Here is a 19,286-nt window from a genome sequence, read left to right on the forward strand (position 1 = left end):
CTGTGCAATACCACTTAGTATCTCAGAATCAGGAATATAATTTTGAATTATTTAAACACAATCCATGGAGTTAAAAACAAAATCAGAAGCCATCTACAGTGGTTTCTGTCGTGTTCACTTTTTTTCTTTGTCAGTTTTAAAAGTGAACAGCGAGAATTAAATACTTGACTTTACATATATACAGGTACCTTGTAAAAATATATTTGTTTACAAGCATGTAAAAATACTTGGTAACTAGTTTGATAAGAAAATAATGTACAAAGGTATATAGCAAAAACAGGAATCGTCTGTGACCCTGCAAAATCAATTCCATATTTTATATTACATCAAACGAAAACTGTTTTAGTTTTAAAAGGAGATGGACAGAAATTATTATTTTTACACTGAACATTGCTGTGAAAAGAGTTAAATTAGAAAGACTAAGAATACTGGAGTGATAGAATGAGCCCAAATATTTGTCCACATAAAATATTATTGTCTTCAAGAGTAGGAGTAATAATGAAGGCTTTATAAGCAGCTTTTAATCAATAAATATAATTGGCATTTTGATGTTTTGGTCACTGTAAAACAAAAGCTGTAGCATCACTAAAGGTCTGAGAAGTCTGTTTTGTAGCTTCAACTCAGTGTATTTAAGGTTAACTAAAGTTGACCTCAAAATTTTTAGAGATGGACTTATTTACAGTGTCTTTTAACGAACAGATTTTAATTTTAATGTAATTGGTTTCATCAGTCTTCTCTTTTAGTGACTTTATTTTTCAATAATTTTGTATTTTTCTCTCTCCTGGGACTCTGAATACATGAACCTTAGACATTCTGTCCTAAGTATGCTTAACTTTACCTTTCAGATATTCCTTCTCATCTTTCTGTACTGCACTGTGTGTTCATGTCTTAAATTTTATACTTCTTTTGTTTAATCTTTTCAATGAGTTTTAGTTTAATAATGATATCTTTCACTTCTAGAAGTCCACCTCTCCCCCCAAATCTGACTGGTCATTCCAGATAGTTTATTTTACTTTCTTGTCTTTGTGATTCCATTTTTTATTTCTTTAAACATTTCACATTCTGTAGTGTCTGGAAATTCTGATATCAACAGTCCTTGGGGTGGTGCAGGGTCAGTTGTTTTTGCTAGCTTTCTGCAGTGAGGTCTTGACTCCCTGTATGCGTAGTGATCTTTGGTTGTATTCTTTGGCTTGATCTTAATTTGTGGAGAATTTACAAGTTTAAGTGAAGGATGCTTTTCTCCCAAGAGGATTGGAGTTGCTTTTGCCTGGAACCAGGGATACCATTAACCTCAAAGCCTCAGTGGTTCAGAATCAAGGCAGGAGTCCCAAGCTCTCTGCAATCTTTTATTTGACTGGGCATTTCCCCCCTTTTCTTCTCTGCCCTCCTTCTTGTCGTACTCATATTTACCTTTTTAAGGTGAACAGTCTTTTTATATGATACTTTTAGTTGCAGAATTGTTTTGTTACTTCAAAACTTGCTCTTCATTGGTTATTGTCTAGACTTTCAGAAAGAAAAGAAAGTACTGCTGTAAAATTGTAGGTATTTTGGTGTGTAAAAATGCAAAAAGGAAAAGAGGTTTGTTTTAAAAGTAGAAAGTTTAGAGAATGTGATATTTTCATGGAAAGGAAGAAACAAAAAGAGCTATCACATCACACATTGTAATTAAAGCAAATTGAATTTCACACGGGTCTAATTTTATTCTTACTGTGTAAAGATCCTAAGGAAATCCTCTATTTTAAAATGTGACCAGAGCTTTCGTTTTAGTTATTGAAAGGTGCAATTTTCACACATTACTGTGCGAAATGGATTGAATTTTGAAGTCTTTAAAACTAACCAAGTTTTATTTTTCTTTCTTCATTTGCATTACCTTTGAAACTTCAAGGGCTTGTTACAGGCATATGAATTGGTGGCAGTAATTTACATTAGCCTAGCTTTAAAGTAAGTGGAAATTGGGTGGATGGTCTTTTGTTTGGATCACAGTACACAGTAGGTGTTGGCTGGACTGCATTAAGGGTCATAGAAAGTGATGGTTAGAGCCAAATGAAGAAAGTATAATCTTTTAAACAATACTAAATAAAAGTACCTGAAAACTTTAGTTAGAATCTTTACTAATTTCTTTTAGTATTTTCTCAGAGTTTTACAGTACCTAGGAGGTGGATCTTCTTTTTTTAATAATTGGATTTTCTAATGAAATGATGTTTTTCCCCATAAATTTATAGATTTCAGAAATTATTGCTGGTCACTTTGAGTCCAGCTTAGAGCTGGGTGTGTGGCAATGAAGCTTTAGAGAGATGGAGGCTCAGAGCATTGTTTGGAAAGAGCCCCGTGGGGATAACGTTGAAGGTGCTGAGGATGATGGCAGGAGTCGGGGCAGGGCGGGTGGGCAGGGAGGAGAAACATGTGGTTTGGATATTGACATTGTTGAGGAAAGATAGTAATGTCTTACGTAAACAAGGTCCCCTGGTCAAATCACATCTGGGAAAAGTGGAATTAAGCAAAGTTAAACAGGCTTCCTTATAGCATGGCCTCTCAGAACCTTCGGAGTGCCTGTTGGCACTGTGACTTTGTAAGAGGAGGAGAAAAGGATGCCCAAGTGTTTTGACCACAGCCTCTTGTAGGAGTAATGTTCATCAGAAGGTTATTTTGGGAAGAATTGGTTTGCTCTGATTTTTGCATTATTTCTGTGTATTAGGTGGGAATGACTCCTTATTGGTAAGTTTTCTAATGTGTCATGTTGCTGCCCTTTCCTCCTTCAGTCTCCCAGTGATTGAGCGCGGTCACTAAAGCGGGAATCCCAGATGCTCAGAGTCCCGAGAAGAAGGTGCTCCTGGCCTGGATGTGGCCTGTGTTCAGGCACCCAGGCCCAGAGCTCAAGGGCGTGAACTCAAACTTGGCACAGTCTTTCTGCATAGGTTTATAGATGCATCGTTCATGCTGATGCCAGTTTGGGGGTACTTACTTCCTCTGTGAAGTCTGAAGTCCAAAGCCTGGTCCTCAAGCAGCTCCTGAGTGCCTATGGTAATGAAAATTTAGGAGTTCTTTCAAATTGCCATCTGATTCTTGATAGGCTGATGATACAGAGATTGAAAGGAAAGATCCTTGATAAACTTCTCTTTTACACATATGTGTACAAATTATGGTCCAATGGTGAATTATTTCAGAAAACCAGGCAGATACAGGCTACATAGACAAACACGGCAAGGCAGGCTTAGAATGCACTGGGTTATTGGGGTGCAGGGAGGGGTGGGACCAGGGAGGAAACGTCTGCCCATTGGAGGTCAGGTGAGTTACAGATATTACTCAAGCATCTGCTGAACATTGTGTAGAAGAGCTTTATATGAAGGGATGGGATCTGGGAAGAGGCATTTGTCTATGAACTTGGGCTGGTGTGCAGACTTTCTGCAGAGACTTGACGGCTTTAAGCTTTGAATGGTTTGGCAAATTTCGACCTGTCATTGTGGGGCTTGTTTGTAGCTGGGGTCTTTCTGGAGGCTACTTTTACACTAAATTCTATCACCAACTCCCAAGTGAAGCAGCTTTTCGTATAGGCTTTGCCAGTGTTTGTGTAGGGCGGCTGTATGCCTGGTTGGGAAGAATGTAGCAGCTTTATATGTTTGCCTGTCCTAAATTTTAGCTCCTTGGATCTTTGTTGATAATTGATGCTGAGAGAAAAGGATGATATGCTGTATTTAACATGGTCAGAACTGGAAGCATAGAGTTTATAAGTGAAAGCCTAGAGTCAGGTAGATTTAGGTTTATCTTTGCCTTCCACTATTCTAGGAGCACTGTTTTTTCCATTTGTTCCTTTGTGTATAATGTTACCTGTGTTACAGGATTGTTTTGAATAGATGTAGTGTATATGTATGTGTAGAGTAGTGAGGTAGACTGTGGTATCACACTTCTCCTAAATGACAAATGCGGTGTACTCCTTGTCTGAATCTCTGAAGGAGACCTGGTGCTCTTCAGAGTTTGAGTAGAACCTGTCCTTGGAGGCAGCTAGCCAGTTCAATCAATAGTAGAGAGCAGAAATTGGAGAAGGAATTTGGAAATAGTAAGATTTATTCTCAGCCTCTGTTATACCAGTTTTTCTTAATATTTTAATAACCTCTTTTATTAAAATTATATGACTTTTTATTTTAGCAAAAGAAATTAAGTTTTAACATCATGGCAACCTTGGCCTTGCCCAGAAGAAACTGCTGCAGACATATTATTTGCCCATTAATGGGGAGAATTTCAATAGTAAGTTTCATAGGACTTTATTATCACTTATCATGTCTTTGGCTTTTGTTTTGGTAGAGGCTTTCCAGTAAGATTTACTAGAGAATAGTGGAGACATTTATGTAATCAGTTCTAAGACATAGTAAATTTTATTTTTCCAAAGGTTTTATGTCCTTCAGCCTATTCAGTACTCTGAACAGCTCTGGGAGGGTAGTGTAGCCCTCAGGCTTTCACGAACAAAGACTAGAAGCTCAGAAAATCTCGGTGATTTTTGCCCTGGGCAGTGGCAGAGCTGGAGCCATAATCTGGGTCTTTTTGCCATCACTCATTCTTCTCTTCCCTCATCCCTTTAGACCCACAGGTTTAGGCATGTCAAGGGATTCAGCCTCAGTTGTTTCTGAAAGATAGTATCAGTCAGAAACAAAGATAAGACTTCTCCAAATGTAGGAATTTCAGAGGGATGGTTTGTTCTTAAATTTGCAAGCTCATTCAGTTTAAAAATGATTCCTATAATATGGTGCTCATTTATTACTTCATATTCATTGCCTCAGTAATGACTTTTAAATAGGACTCTATTATTAGAGTGATTGGACTGAAGTCTGATTGGACTAGAGTTAAGAGATTGCATCACTATTAATAGAGTAAGATAAAATATTTTACATGATTTGATTGAACTTTTATGAGGTCTTGTAAGTTGGAACCTAGGATCTTCTCTAAAAGGATACTTACTTTGAACAATTTCCAAACAGCAAACTTCCTACTGTGGGGTTTAAGTTGTAGATAGAGTGGCTACCTTGGGGAATTTGGGAATTAAATTATTTCCCCTGGCACTTTCAATTATATTACCTGAGGCAGAACTTCATTAACTGCCCCATCAACAATTTTCCTGACCCAAAAGCTCAAGGAAGTAAGATCAGGACACTGATTATATTGTCATCTAAAGACCAGAATGAAAACAGAACAGCCCTGAAAGTTCTTAGTGCATAAGGGAACTATTAGATATGGTTGTCTGTGAGGCCGTTGGCATAGTTATTGGGGAAGGCCTTTTGGGTATACATAAATAAATTTAATGTCCCTCTTTAATAGCACCATGAAGAGGTTGAACTAGTTTTAAAGACATTGCCATTTCCTCATGATTGTGTAAAAATGGACCTAATCTCTGATATTTAGAATTTGATTATTAGAAAAGTATATGGGAAAGATATATAGTTGGTAAAAATGGTAAGCAGTTGTGAATTACAGTGAATTAATAAGAGATTGGTAAGTTTTAATAAAACTGGAATCTTTTCCTGCCACTTTAACTTTTATATCAGTGACTCAGACTTTTCTGTCTCTTTCTATCCCCAGCCATGTTGGGTTACTGTTATAAAACTACATTATTCCAGCAATTTTGCCAGAGTTTGGTTAAGTATTTTTAGCAGTTATTCTTTGTTTAAAATTTCCCATCAACATAAGAGGCTAATGTTTAGTTGAAGAAGCAGTAAAAGCATAATGGTCTGTGGCTTAGAATAGTGCTAAGAATTTTCCCAATAATTAGAATTGAATTTTCAGGAAATGATGTATCACATGCCAAAATTGAAGTGGGTGGGGATGAGAGAGGGATGACAGAAGATATATTTTGTTAGTGGTATCTTGAGATGATGTCTGATGTTTAATATGACTTCTTAAGTAATGTACAAATAAACAAGCAAGCTAAAAACCAGGAAACCCCCAAAACTAAATGGTGTGCCAATGATGGAAAGCATGCTCCAGATAATATGCTTTGAATCAATGATTTTTCTTACTAACAGCAAATGGGGAGTGGGGCCTTAATTCTCTGTCGTTTGGTACAATTTTATACTAATGTTTATATAGAGCCATATTACGTTGGTAGTAATCTTGGATAATTAATCATGGATCTGTATAAATGTGTGTGTGTGTGTGTGTGTGTGTGTGTGTGCGCGCACGCATACCTTGGATAATTGTTGCTTTTTAAAAAATGATGATGTCTGATGTTTAATATGACTTCTTAAGTAATGTACAAATAAACAAGCAAGCTAAAAACCAGGAAACCCCCAAAACTAAATGGTGTGCCAATGATGGAAAGCATGCTCCAGATAATATGCTTTGAATCAATGATTTTTCTTACTAACAGCAAATGGGGAGTGGGGCCTTAATTCTCTGTCGTTTGGTACAATTTTATACTAATGTTTATATAGAGCCATATTACGTTGGTAGTAATCTTGGATAATTAATCATGGATCTGTATAAATGTGTGTGTGTGTGTGTGTGTGTGTGTGTGTGTGCGCGCACGCATACCTTGGATAATTGTTGCTTTTTAAAAAATTTCTAAGTGAATTAAAATACACAGTGTAATAATTTTGGCAGATGATGGTTTAAGCAGTAAATGTTATCTTTATGAGTTTATTAATGTTTGCTTTTTTTTTTTTCATCTCTCTCCCCTGATTCTAGGGTGTGGATGAATGGAACATAGCCCACCTAAACACGGTCTTGGATGTGGTTGAGGAAGAGTGCGGTATTTCTATTGAGGGTGTAAATACTCCTTATCTCTATTTTGGCATGTGGAAAACCACATTTGCGTGGCACACCGAGGATATGGACCTCTACAGCATTAATTATCTCCACTTTGGAGAGCCCAAGTCTTGGTAAGTTACATGTTTAATATTCATTTGCTTTGGAGTTTTGAAATTTGGGCAATATGAACCCATTGAAGATGAATTTTTCCCATTTATCTGGTGGATTCAGATTTATATGAGCTGTAAGAAAGTTTTTTTGACTGTAACAATTAATTATTACAGAGTCTTCCACTCTGCCTAGGGTTTTGCTCAAAACCATAAAGCTAATGGTGACTTGTATATCTAAAATTGCCTGTAGACCACTTTTGTGGGCCATGGATTGATAGGTATTTAGTCTCGAAGAATTTGTTTGGGACTTCCCTGGTGGCGCAGTGGTTAAGAATCCTCCTGCCAGTGCAGGGGACACGGGTTCGATCTCTGGTCTGGGAAGATCCCACATGCCGCGGAGCATCTAAGCCCGTGCGCCACAACTACTGAGCTTGCGTTCTAGAGCCCGCGAGCCACAGCTACTGAGCCTGCGCTCTGGAGCCTGCGAGCCACAACTACTGAAGCCCACGCACTGCAATGAAGAGTAGCCCCTGCTCACCGCAACTAGAGAAAGCCCGTGCGCATCAATGAAGACCCAACGCTGCCAAAAATAAATAAATTTAAAAAAAAAGAGAATTTGTTTGGCATCTTTACTTCTCTGAGATTTGCTGGAAGGTATGCGGGCAGCAGTTAGGAGTGAAAATCGACTTCCTGGATGTAGAGTATCAAGTAATCCTAATGATTTTCTGGTCTAGTCCCCTCTGAATAAATGACAAGTTCCATTTAGTATGTGGTGGCTAGGGGGAGAGGAGGGATGAATCAGGAGGCCTGTTATCGCTCTTTGGATGATGGATGTGGGGAAAAGAATAAGTTAATGTGAATATGTGTTCTTAACTTGGAATTTCCTGTGTTTGTGAGCCTCTTTCCTCATCTTTCTGAGCAACGATTTTAAGATTTATTGCTCTGTAGAATGCATCATATGTGATGCATCAAATAATTACACATTTGTAATTATTAGTCTGTCAATCACCCTGGAGTCCTTTGTGGTCAGCCAGTTTCACGTTTGAACTTGTTTTTGTGGGTTTTAGTCTTAAGAGAGTTTCAATATCAGTTGTATTTTGTAAAGTACACATACATGCAGAATAATTCAGAGACAGAAGCATATGAAGTATCTACTTGACAAGCCAGGAAATACAATGTTTCTGCTGGTATTCTGCTGGAACAGGATAGGATGCTCTTCAGGTGCTTGTGTTAGCCCAGTAGCTTTCTTGCCTCCAGTTTAAAGATAATGGCCTCTTTTCAAGTTCTCCTGCTGATCAGGTGTTGAGTACAGTGTATAATTTCTATTCCCATCTTGCCATTAGTTGCCCTTGAGGTTTTATCATTTGGCGAAGTGTGAAGTTGTAAGCTTTCTCCAGCAAATTCAAATATAGCAAAAGTTCATAATGATCAAAAATGACATTTAATCAGCAGGAAAGCTTTAGGAGCAAGGGCAAAGCTCCTAGGACATAGAAGAGAAATCCAGGTATTTTCTGGTTTGCTATGGAGTTTTAGGATCTGAAAAAAGTTAGTGAGAAGCTGTGTAACTTATTTTTAAGTGTTTTACTTACACATTTTGTTTGATAAATTCTAAGCATTCTGCTCTCTTAATGGAATAAATAAAATGTAAACATTGTTAATAGGTGGCCTAGGACCAAGAAAGGCTTTGGTGACAGAATGGGGCAAAGAAATAATTCCTTACAAGGTGTTTGTCGAGGACCAGCTGTGAGCACAAACTTTAGAACCTGTGAGCCTGTCATATTTCCTCAGCACCCATTGTACAGTCTGTTGGAGTGTCATCCTTTAGTACTTTTGGGACGTGGCTTTGAGAGACTCAGAGAAATATTTTAAACGATGTGTAGGCTCCTGGGCAGTTTTTTAGCTGCATAGTTATCCCCATGGTCTTTCCGATCCTCTCTTTTGTTGTGGATAAAATTATGTGAAATTGGTAGATTCAACATCTTGGTGAAATCTAGTATATAGGCAACTATATACTATACTTCCCTTAAGAAATATGAAAAGTTAGGGAATTCCTCAGCAGTCCAGTGGTTAGGACTCTGTGCTTCCACTGTAGGGGGCACGGGTTGGATCCCCGGTCGGTCAGGGAACTAAGATCCTGCAAGACGTGTGGTGCAGCCAAAAAAAAAAAAAAAAAAAAAAAAAATCTGAAAAGTTAGTTAGTGGCAAAACTTTCCTGTAGGTTTGGAGAAATTCATGACAATGCCTAGGACATTAATTTGAGGTTTTAGTATTGGAGGAGTTGACATGAAGTCTCTACTTTCATATTAAGAAAGGTGATTCCCCCCCGACCCTGGACAAGGATTGTCGTGTCCTACAGAGGACACGAGGAGAATATTCTGTCTGGGATAAGACTGATTATAGAGTCTTGTGTCTTTGGGAGAGAGCACCACTGTTTATGAGTGAGAATGAGTACGCTGGATTCCAAAGTATTTTTTTCTTTCTGGAATGTATTTATATTTTCTGTATTTAGTTACTCTATTAGTTTTTAAGTATATAGACTCCATTATATTCATTAAGAGTAGATTTATAATATCACTATTATCTTTAACCTTGGCCATTATTTATAATGATAAAAAAATAAAACATAGCAGTGAATTATGACAGTTAATCTACATTCCATTTACTAGGATGACTAGTGTAGGAAAAGAGTGATATAAATGACTCTAAGGATATTTCCCAGTAGATTTATGAACAATTATATTAGCGCAGCTAATATATATATTTTGAGGTAAACTTTATTATCATTAAAATTCAGTTCAGTAGTCATCATAATATATTTGAAGTAACCTTTGAAAGGTGGTAGAAGCAATACAAATTCATGTAAACACTGAAATGTGTGTGGCAGACTCAGACTCAAGGGAGCAGTGACCAGGGCTCTAGTCCTTACTCTGCTACCAATGTGTGTGGCTTTGGGCAAAGAACTGTACTTCTGTGACCAGTTTCCTCACTCACAAAATGACAAGACTAACCAAGATGCTCTCCAGTGCTCTAATTTTGTAATGTGTGATCAGAACTATTGGACTATTTTTACCTAATCTACAAAATGAGAGGATGACAAGGTGACGTAAGGTTCTGCGTGTGTGTGCGCGCATGCCTGTACTGGTTTCCTTTTCTGGTGTCCTCTCCTTGTTCGTTTGCTTGTTTTTTTGCCGCTCCGCAAGGCTTGCAGAATCTTAGTTCCTCGAACCCGTGCTCCCTGCCATGGAAGCGTGGAGTCCTAACCCCTGGACTGCCAGGGAAGTCCCTGGTGTCCTCTGCTTGTTGAGTTACCTTTACTCTTCTCCAGGGGTGCCCTCTCTCATGCTTAACATCTCTGGCCCTGGCAGTGTGTCTTCCTCCTCTCTGGTCTTATAGGCTGGCATTTAATTTCAACTTCCTTCTCTTCTTCAGTTCTCTCTGGCACCAAGTTCTGGGTACGATTATTGCAGAGACTGCCTACGATTCTCTCCTTACTTCCATGACTGCACTACTGTCCTCTGCCCGAGTATTCCATAGATTTTTGCCTGAAGGCTTCCTGGATCATGCGTTGCCCCACCTTAGACATCTGCCTTTTGCACCTTTCAAGGGGTTGTGACCACCCCTGCTGGCCCTTTCCTGTGCCTGCTTTGAAGTTCGGGGCTGTGTTTGCCTTTGAATCATCAGCACTTAACACAGGGCCTGGCTATAGGATTGATGCTCTGTAAGTAATTCTCATTTTGAATCAAGAGAGTTTTAAATTGTTTTGGATCAGTCTGTTCAAGGGCAGACAAGATAATATATAAAATGTTCTATAAAGACTCTTGTCTCAATGTAAATTAGATAGCTAGTGGGAAGCAGCCGCATGGCACAGGGAGATCAGCTCTGTGCTTTGTGACCACCTAGAGGGGTGGGATAGGGAGGGTGGGAGGGAGGGTGATGCAAGAGGGAAGAGATATGGGGACATATGTATATGTATAACTGATTCACTTTGTTGTAAAGGAGAAACTAACACGCTATTGTAAAACAGTTATACTCCAATAAAGATGTTAAAAAAAAAAAAAAAAAGATTCTTGTCTCAAATGTAACTGTTAAGAGCACCAGGTTTCCAGAGATTTCTGAGTAGCTGCTGATAGGCCTGGCTCCAGGTAGAAACCGTGAAACATGCTTTTCTCTGCACAACATGTAGCAGATTTTGCTGAGTTAAGTGTTCATAAACACGGGTTCGTACTGAAGAGACTTTAGAGGAGCTAATGATTTATTTAAACATTTCTGGCATGAAGGTTTAAGGAAAAAAGAAAGCTTGAAGTAGGCAGATAGAAAACTTCTTTGGCAGTCAGTGGTAACATATTTATTTTCTGGGAATTAATATTGACTTTGGAGCCAGAAGACCTGTTTTAAAATCCCAATCTGTCACTTACCAGCTGAATGACTTAGGGCAAATCACCGTACTCCTTTCATCATGAATTTCTTTAACTGCCAAATGGAGGCATGATTTATTCTCTGTCTACTTAATAGGATTTCTAGGAGGGTCCAGGGATATACTGTGTATACAAGTGTTTTGTAAAGTGTAAAGAACTATACAAATATTCATAATTACTATTGTCTTAATAACATTATAAAAATAAATAATTTTTTGGTCATAGTAATTACTTAAAGCCTGAACTTGGCATGATGTATTTCTGTATATGATAGAGTGGGAGTTTCAAGGATAAGCAAAATATAATTTTCTTTCCCAAGCATCATGTGGTAGTGGTTAATTGCTGGGGAAATAGAATTTAGGTGGTGCCTTGAATCTTTCTTTCTGAGATCATGTCCAAGCATAATGAATAAGTTTCAGATTTAGTGCTATGTAGAGAATGAGAAAGGTAAGGTTTAAGAGGACATGTCTTAAGCTATGAAAGGTCCAAAATCAGGCAAGAAGTTTCTCCTGGATGTTTTTTAGAAAAGTTAAGGATGGGCTGCAGCATTTTGGACTTGGCTAAATTTTATTCAGTAAGCTGTGCGATTTTGTTAAATGTAGCAATAAGAAAGTGTCAGATTATTCAGTATAATATAAACTTAGTTCCATGCTTTTCTTTAGATTGATTTGTTTAGTGCTATGTAATATTTAAGAGCACAGGTTTTTGCACCAGAGTCTTGTGTTTTGAGTTCTGGCATTGCTTTTTTACTTAGTATATCACCCAGGACAATTATTACATAACCCCCATGCCTCCATTTTCTCTCCTAAAACACTCACATGGTTTGATGCCCACCCTGTAAAGTAGTTGCGTGGGTTAAATAAAATACAAAGCATATACCACAGCTACTGGCATATCATAAGTGCTCAATGGATGTTAACATTTCATACGTTTACTTAACAAATATATATTGCATGTCTTATGTATAAGACCTTATAGATTCTGTATTAATAAGGATTCTTTGTTCTAAATGACAGAAACCCAATTTAAGCAAAAGAATATTTGGCAGTGTGTATAATCGCGTTAAGCTAGAAGCAGGGTTCAAGCCCGAGAGCGGATTCTCGCATTGGGTGTCTGTCTCAGCCTGTCCCTTCTTTTCTCCCTACCACCCCCCATTCATTCACTCCCTCCCATCTCACCCCTACCCCTTCTTGCTGTTTTTCCTTTTCCTTTCTTCCTGGGGTAGAGAAGGAGCTCTTTACTTATAAATAAATATTTGATTATTGCTGAATTTTAGAATTCAGGGCTGTCTTTTTAAAAGAACAAATGAATTATATGTCATCGAGTTGACCTGAGCTTATTTGTTGTACATCTTCTCCATTACAGTGTGAGCTCCCAGAAAGGGGGACCCTCACTGTCTGGCTCACTAGCGTGTCTCCAGTGCCTACAATGGTATCTGGCATGAGCTTGGCACACAGTGGGTACTCAATAAGTATTTGTTCAATGAATGGTCTTACTGAAGGAATTCCTTATTGAGGTTTTTTCCTTTAAACTCCCGGAGTGGAATGTTACTTTAGGGATTGGACAGCTTGATACTATTTAATGATACATTGAATTAACAACATACAGTACTAACTCCTGTTGTTGACTTACTGTTTAGTAAGTTTAGACTCATTAATGTATTCTAATTGGAAATGTTAAGACTAATTGAATAACGGTAAAAGCTGTATCCTGATGGTTTGTATAGAAAAAATACTCTTGGAATTAACAGTGGTTTGCTTCTGGTTTTAATTATTCTTCCCAGAGAAATTTGACCTCTAAATAAGCAAAATACCTACTGTGTAGCATAGGGAACTCTACTCAATGTTCTGTAATAACCTATATGGGAGAAGAATATGAAAAAGAAGAGAGATGTGTATATGTATGGCTGAATCACTTTGCTGTGCACCTGAAACTGGCACAGTATTGTAAATCAACTATACTCCAATATAAAATAAAAATAAAACAAAGACAAATAGACTTTTATAAATATTATTAATTGAAGTATTAATAAAATTAATTGCATAAGTTATTTTGATCACTTCTAGGCATATCTATGTATATATTTTGAGATAATATTATTTAAAAAGGTTTAAAAAATTAGAACTATACCCCAGAAATATGGTATTAATTTTGTACTGAGCTGCTAGCTGTATTTGTAGGAAGAAAGAGAGTGCAGAGATAACAGGGAGCAAAAATTTTTACTGATCAGATGGATAATATTTTAGGTAGACCTGAGCCTGACTTGCAGATAAACACAACCACACTGGTGCACACACACATACCTGCAGTCCAAACAGTGAGTCCCGAAGACCCCTGCCCAGCACCGAGTTTTTTAAGGAAAGTCAGTGAAGTCTAGTGTTTGTGATTTTGAAAATAAATCTCACTCATTTCCCTGAAGTGATGAGATGTAATGCCTTTTCACTAACTGATTGGCGACTGTGGGTTCTCATACAGGAAATCTAAACATATTAATTAAGTACTTTTGATACCCCTGATAAGCATAGCAGGGGCTTGTAAATTCCTTCAGGATGCCTATTTCCTTGTTGCTACTCTTTCACTTAAAGCCACCACCATCACCACCTACAAGAACCCCAGAAAACCCTTTAAATGAAAAGAGATTGCTGAATCAAATCCGTAACTCTTAGGGAAAAATCAGAAGGTTAATGCAAATATATATACTATGTAGTTCATGGAAAACAAGCATTAGTGCTGTTAGCCTTGCTAATTACTGTGGCAGATATAGCAGTTCACAAATTATGTTGCTTAACTTATCTTTTTCCTCCGTATTTCTCTTCCTCCTTTTCAGACTGTTTAATATTGCCTTTTAGATAGCACTTTGTAGAAAATATTTATTACTTAATATTTGTTTTATAAAAATTATTCTTTGACTTGAGCATATAGGAAAGCAGCTTTTTTTTTTCTTTTAATTGCACTTCTGCAGGTAGGCTTACAAATGGATTTATAAATGCTACTTCTGTGATCCCAAATGTGTTCATTCTTTGTCAGCTTTTCAAGGTGTAGGTCTTGACTAGGATGGTGAAGTATGTTCTTTATCTTTGGTGACTCCATTTCATTTAGTGTGTACCTTTTATGTGTGCCAGGAACTGTGCTAATCATTTTAAGAAATCATTTCAGGTAATCCAGACAACAGATGTTTCAGGTAGGTGTCTTTTGGCCACATTTGTAAACTAAGGACTCTGAGACTGGCGCTTAGTGAGTCTTGCAGTTGGGATTTTTAACTTTTATTTGTCTGACTCTTCTCATAGATTTAAAGAGAAAAGGAAAGAGTAAAGGTGAAGGAACAGGCAAGAAGAAAGTGTGCCTGTCTTTCTTGTTTATACCATCAACTTTCTTTTAATGAGATTTTCTGCAGAACCAAAAGAGAAACCAGCCTCTTATACTTTAGGACAAAACTATGGCATAAAAGAGATTTTCAGAAGGGTAAAATGTGGCTAGATTCTAATCTTGTTATAATTGATAGCAGGCATTTGGATGGAGGAACCATTGGAGTTGAGAGTGGGAGAGACCACTGGCCCAGCTTCGTTTGCTTCAGATTTGTTCTTTAGATATCCCTTGGAAATCTACTTGAAATCAGAAGGAAAACCCCACATTTTAGAAAGAATGAGTTTTACCTTGAGGATTTTGTCTTCCTCTAGGGAATGGGTGATGATTCTTCAATTAGACGCTTACTTTCAGTCCCCTCAAATGAAGTTTTGGAAAAAACAAGTCTGTTCCTGTTGAGAGCTAAGCGTGCTTTGTCTATCAAACCTATCAGATAAGAGCTGCTAGGATGGGGACCAGCCTAACTTCTGAAGGCTATAACACAGTCCTTACTCTTCCAGAATTTCAGGTCAACTAATTTTTACTTTAATTTTCATGCATTTCCTCATGTTATTTGGAACCTTTTTTAATCCATTTAAAAAATAATGTCTGCATTGGATGTTTCTGGATCGAGAATGTTTTGTTGAAATTGTCTTGGCTCCTTGAAATATAAACTCACTATGAATCAGCTTAGCCAAAACGAAGAATTTAATTGGCTCACATAGCCATGAATGGTCAGAAACGTCTGGAACCCTTGGAAGTTGCCAGGGTGTGTTGGATCCTGGGCCCCACTTCTCTTTGTATGTTGCCTTCATTTTTTTCCCTGGCTCGTATATTTCTCCCTGTATCACTAGAAAGGAAAGCTGCCCCATTTGGGGAGGGACCATGGAATCTCCTGGCTTGGATTCTATGCCAATCTTTTGTTTAAATCACTGAGGCCAAGGGTAGGAAGGTACCTGGCTTGGGTCACAGGCCTGCCTCTGTGGCAGTGAGGGCAGAGGCACAAAAAATGGCAGCCCCCGTTAGAATTACGTGTTTGTGTTTGGAGGAGATTGTTCCCCATTAAGAAGGAGAGTGCTATTACCTGAATTATGCTGCACAAAGGGAATAAAACTCGATGTCTCCTACAGATATAAGGCAAAGAAAATCCCAAATAAATGTTGAAGTATTTGCTTAAAAATTTTAGGAAGGCTGATTCAATTACTTTAACTGGCTCTTAACTTATTTTCTGTGAGATTTAAAAAGATGTCCTGTGGGGATGTTTCCTTAAGATGGAATGAATATATATATTTAGAATATTAAAGTTATTAAAATGTATGTTTGTTTAACTTATTAAAAGCATTTCTAGCAATTGATCAGTAACTTTTACCCAAAGTAGAGGCAATTGGCAAAAATAAATCTTTACACTGGACTTGAAACTAAAGAATCTATAATTTGTTAAGTTTTTTTCTGACTACTTGAACCAAAATTGCTCTCTTTTCTCGTGACTTAAATAGTCACAATATCTAATAGTTTTACCACTTTATTATGTCCTGTTCTAATAGTCAGTTTTACCATTTTTTTATGTCCTGTTCTTTCAGAACTCTTTTTTTCATTGGTTTGTGTGTTTTGGTCTTGTCTCCACAAGGAGACTTTCTGCTTCTTGAGGGCAGCACCACAGCAGCTTTGTCGAGCCAGGCACCACCATAGGCTGCTCATAGGCCTGTTTAATTATTGAAGCAGGATTCTGCTTTTGTTTTTTGGGATCTGCTAACTTGTATATCTACAGCATCATGCTTTTTTTTTTAATTTTAATTTTTAATTTTTTTACTTTTTGTATTTTGGCCATGCTTTGTGGCATGCAGGATTATTCCCCGACCAGGGATCGAACCCGGAACTCTGCAGTGAAAGTGCTGAATCCTAACCACCAGGCCACCAGGGGGCTGTGCGGCATGCTTCTTTCAGTCTTTATTGATCTTTTTTATAATACTCTTTTTGGTTTCTTATGGGTAAATATTACAAAATTAGCCTATAAAATAATATAGTCATGTATCTTGTGTGATGCCTTGAATAGAATTGACCTGATGTATAGGAAATTTTTAGAAGTTACAAAAACCTGTTAGAAAGTTTTAGACCCTCTACTATATTTTGATTGTCAGCGATAATAACAGATTTGATAGCTTGCCTAAAAGAAATCCACAGACAATACACTCCAAATTTAATATAGCCAAATGTTGTGTCCACCCCTTCTTCCTTTCCTCCAAATGACTAATTACTTGTGGGGGCTCCATACGTGGTTTCTTTATTTAAGGATTCGTGCACGAAGCTTCTGGAATGTTATTTTATAACACATATTTCTGAGAGGACATAGCATCCAATTGTATGATCTCTGAAATGATCTTCTGATCAGAGACCAAAAAAAGCCCATTTAACAATCTTCCTTGAAAAGTGAATGTTCTTTGGCAAGGCATTATACATCAACGAGGGCTTGAATTAGATGGGTTGCCGTCATCATCTTCGCTCTTATAAGTTACCTCTCTCAGCCCACCTGAGTAAATATTAACATCATTTAGGGAATGTCAGGTGTTGGCAGAAACATGTGACTATTTACTGTCTCCCCGCCCCCGCCAATTTTATTGAGAAATAATTGGCATACAGCACTGTGTAAGTTTAAAGCATACAGCATGATGGTCTGATTTACATATATTGTGAAATGATGGTCACAGTAGGTTCAGCTAATATTCATTTTCTCATATAGATACAATAAAAAGAAAATGGAGAAAAAAAGAAAAAAATTCTTCTTGTAATAAGAACTCATAGGATTACCTCTCTTAACTTTTCTATATATCATACAGCATTGTTGGCTATAGTCATCATGTTGTTCATTGCATCCCTAGTACTTATTTATCTTATAACTGGAGGTTTGTACCTTTTGACCACGTTCCTCCAGTTCCGCGTTTCCCCACCTTTGGCCTCTGGTAGCCACAAGTCTGATTTCTTTTTCTGTGAATTGGTATCTTTTTAAAAAAAAAAAAATCCACATATAAGTGAATACTTCTTTTTTTAAAATTTAAGGCTGTATACATTTTTTGTTTGTTTTTTTGCACGTTGCTTGAGTTGTCTTTGGGTAGCTTGGTTGCTTTGTGTAATGTGCACTTTTGAAAGCCTCTCAATTTTCAAAGAGGTTTCCAACTGTACAGTGGCTGTGTAGGTAGTTTTCCCTTGAAGATTAAACTTCAATCACAGGAAATCTTGAAAATGCTTCAATACTTTGTTGGAGATAATTGTGGTAGAACTCTGTAAGCCAATTGTAGTGGAACTCTTTAAGCTACTTTTATCTTATTCATGGATGGTATGATTATCCTTTGAATAAATGATCACTTGGAAAGGATACTGCCCTCCGAAGATTTCTGTATAAGGTAAGTTTGTTTTTCATTGGGAAAATATTGGATTTGAAAATTTTTGATATGGACAAATAGCTTCTTATGGGCATGTTTTTGTTTGTTACCAATTTTTGAAGTTACTATATTTTTGCTTCTTCTGGAAGTGGCAGTTTGTTTCTGTTTTATTAATGCTTGATCCTGTAAAACATTGCATCTGTGTTCGGTGACTTTTGGTTTTGTTTGTTTGTTTCTTTCCTGTTTGTTCATTAAATATTCATTGAGCCACCCACCAGTCAGGTACTGGGCTCGGCGCTAGCGATACCATGGTGAATAGGACAGAATGGTCTTCATGAAACTTACAGTTTAGAAATATAGCTTTTGGTACCCCCACCCTCCCCTTTATTTTCTAGCAGTAGCAGAACACTTGTTCTGATCTTCCCGGACCGGGGCACGAATCCGTGTCCCCTGCATGGGCAGGCGGACTCTCAACCACTGCGCCACCAGGGAAGCCAGAACACTTGTTCTTAGCAAAATTTTATTGGAATCCAAATCTTACATGAATTCATATCTTACACAGAATATTCATGCATAAACCAGAAAAAAATTTTCTGTGATGGGTCCTCACTTTGGAAAACACTGGCCTGGCACAGACGTTCTCAAACTTTCCATTTGAAAATTTCTTCAGAAGGGCAATTTATATAAAATTGAAAGTAAAGGCAGAGCTGACCTGGCTGAAATGTGTTTGGTGGGACCCTCTCCCTTACCAACTCCTTCCTTGAGGTACCCTCAGGAAACCCTGGGGCCCTGGGGGTGCCACAGAAAACAGAAGATCAGTCATTTGATCATCTAGTACTTGAAAAATCACTTTGCTACTGGATATGTTATCTGTTGAGTATTTTGCAGAGGTCAGTATTAAGACGTAAAGATTTCTTTTGTGTTGTTTATGGGTGATATCAACTAATAATTTATAATACCTTTTTTCTTGCTGCAGTTGCCTTACTTATGATTGTCTACAGATGTGGCTGCTAAACTTTTATTTTTCCATCTAATTGCTGTGTCCGGAAATGGGCCACAGGTGGCATAAGGGTGAGGCCAAGCTCTGGCTGAATTCATTTCCTCAGGGGCTTTTTATATGGTGTCCCTGTAGAGCCTCAGTTCAAACACCTTGTCCTCCGGGTCATAGTTAGAGACGCGCAGCTTCTGTTTTCAGGACTGGTGTTTAAGAGACACCTCCTTGGGCTTCCCTGGTGGCGCAGTGGTTGAGAGTCCGCCCGCCGATGCAGGGGACACGGGTTCGTGCCCCGGTCCGGGAAGGTCCCACA

At 37.9% G+C, this 19,286-nt stretch overlaps 1 protein-coding gene across 5 annotated transcripts in view; it reads left to right on the forward strand.

Annotated features, from left to right (window-relative positions):
• KDM4C (lysine demethylase 4C) overlaps positions 1–19,286 on the forward strand; it is a 425,934-nt gene that overhangs the window by 76,148 nt on the left and 330,500 nt on the right. For 3 of the 5 annotated variants that reach the window (XM_028493976.1, XM_028493977.1, XM_028493978.1), the window contains exons 5-6: positions 4,144–4,242; positions 6,673–6,866. In XM_028493976.1, coding sequence (XP_028349777.1) covers positions 4,144–4,242; positions 6,673–6,866 — 293 coding nt within the window. Of the gene's footprint in view, positions 1–2,777; positions 3,022–4,143; positions 4,243–6,672; positions 6,867–19,286 lie in introns of those variants that run through there. The other 2 variants (XM_028493980.2, XM_024126758.2) reach the window with 2 other exon arrangements.

Source organism: Physeter macrocephalus, chromosome 9, assembly GCF_002837175.3.
Source record: "Physeter macrocephalus isolate SW-GA chromosome 9, ASM283717v5, whole genome shotgun sequence".
Lineage (NCBI taxonomy): Eukaryota > Metazoa > Chordata > Mammalia > Artiodactyla > Physeteridae > Physeter > Physeter macrocephalus.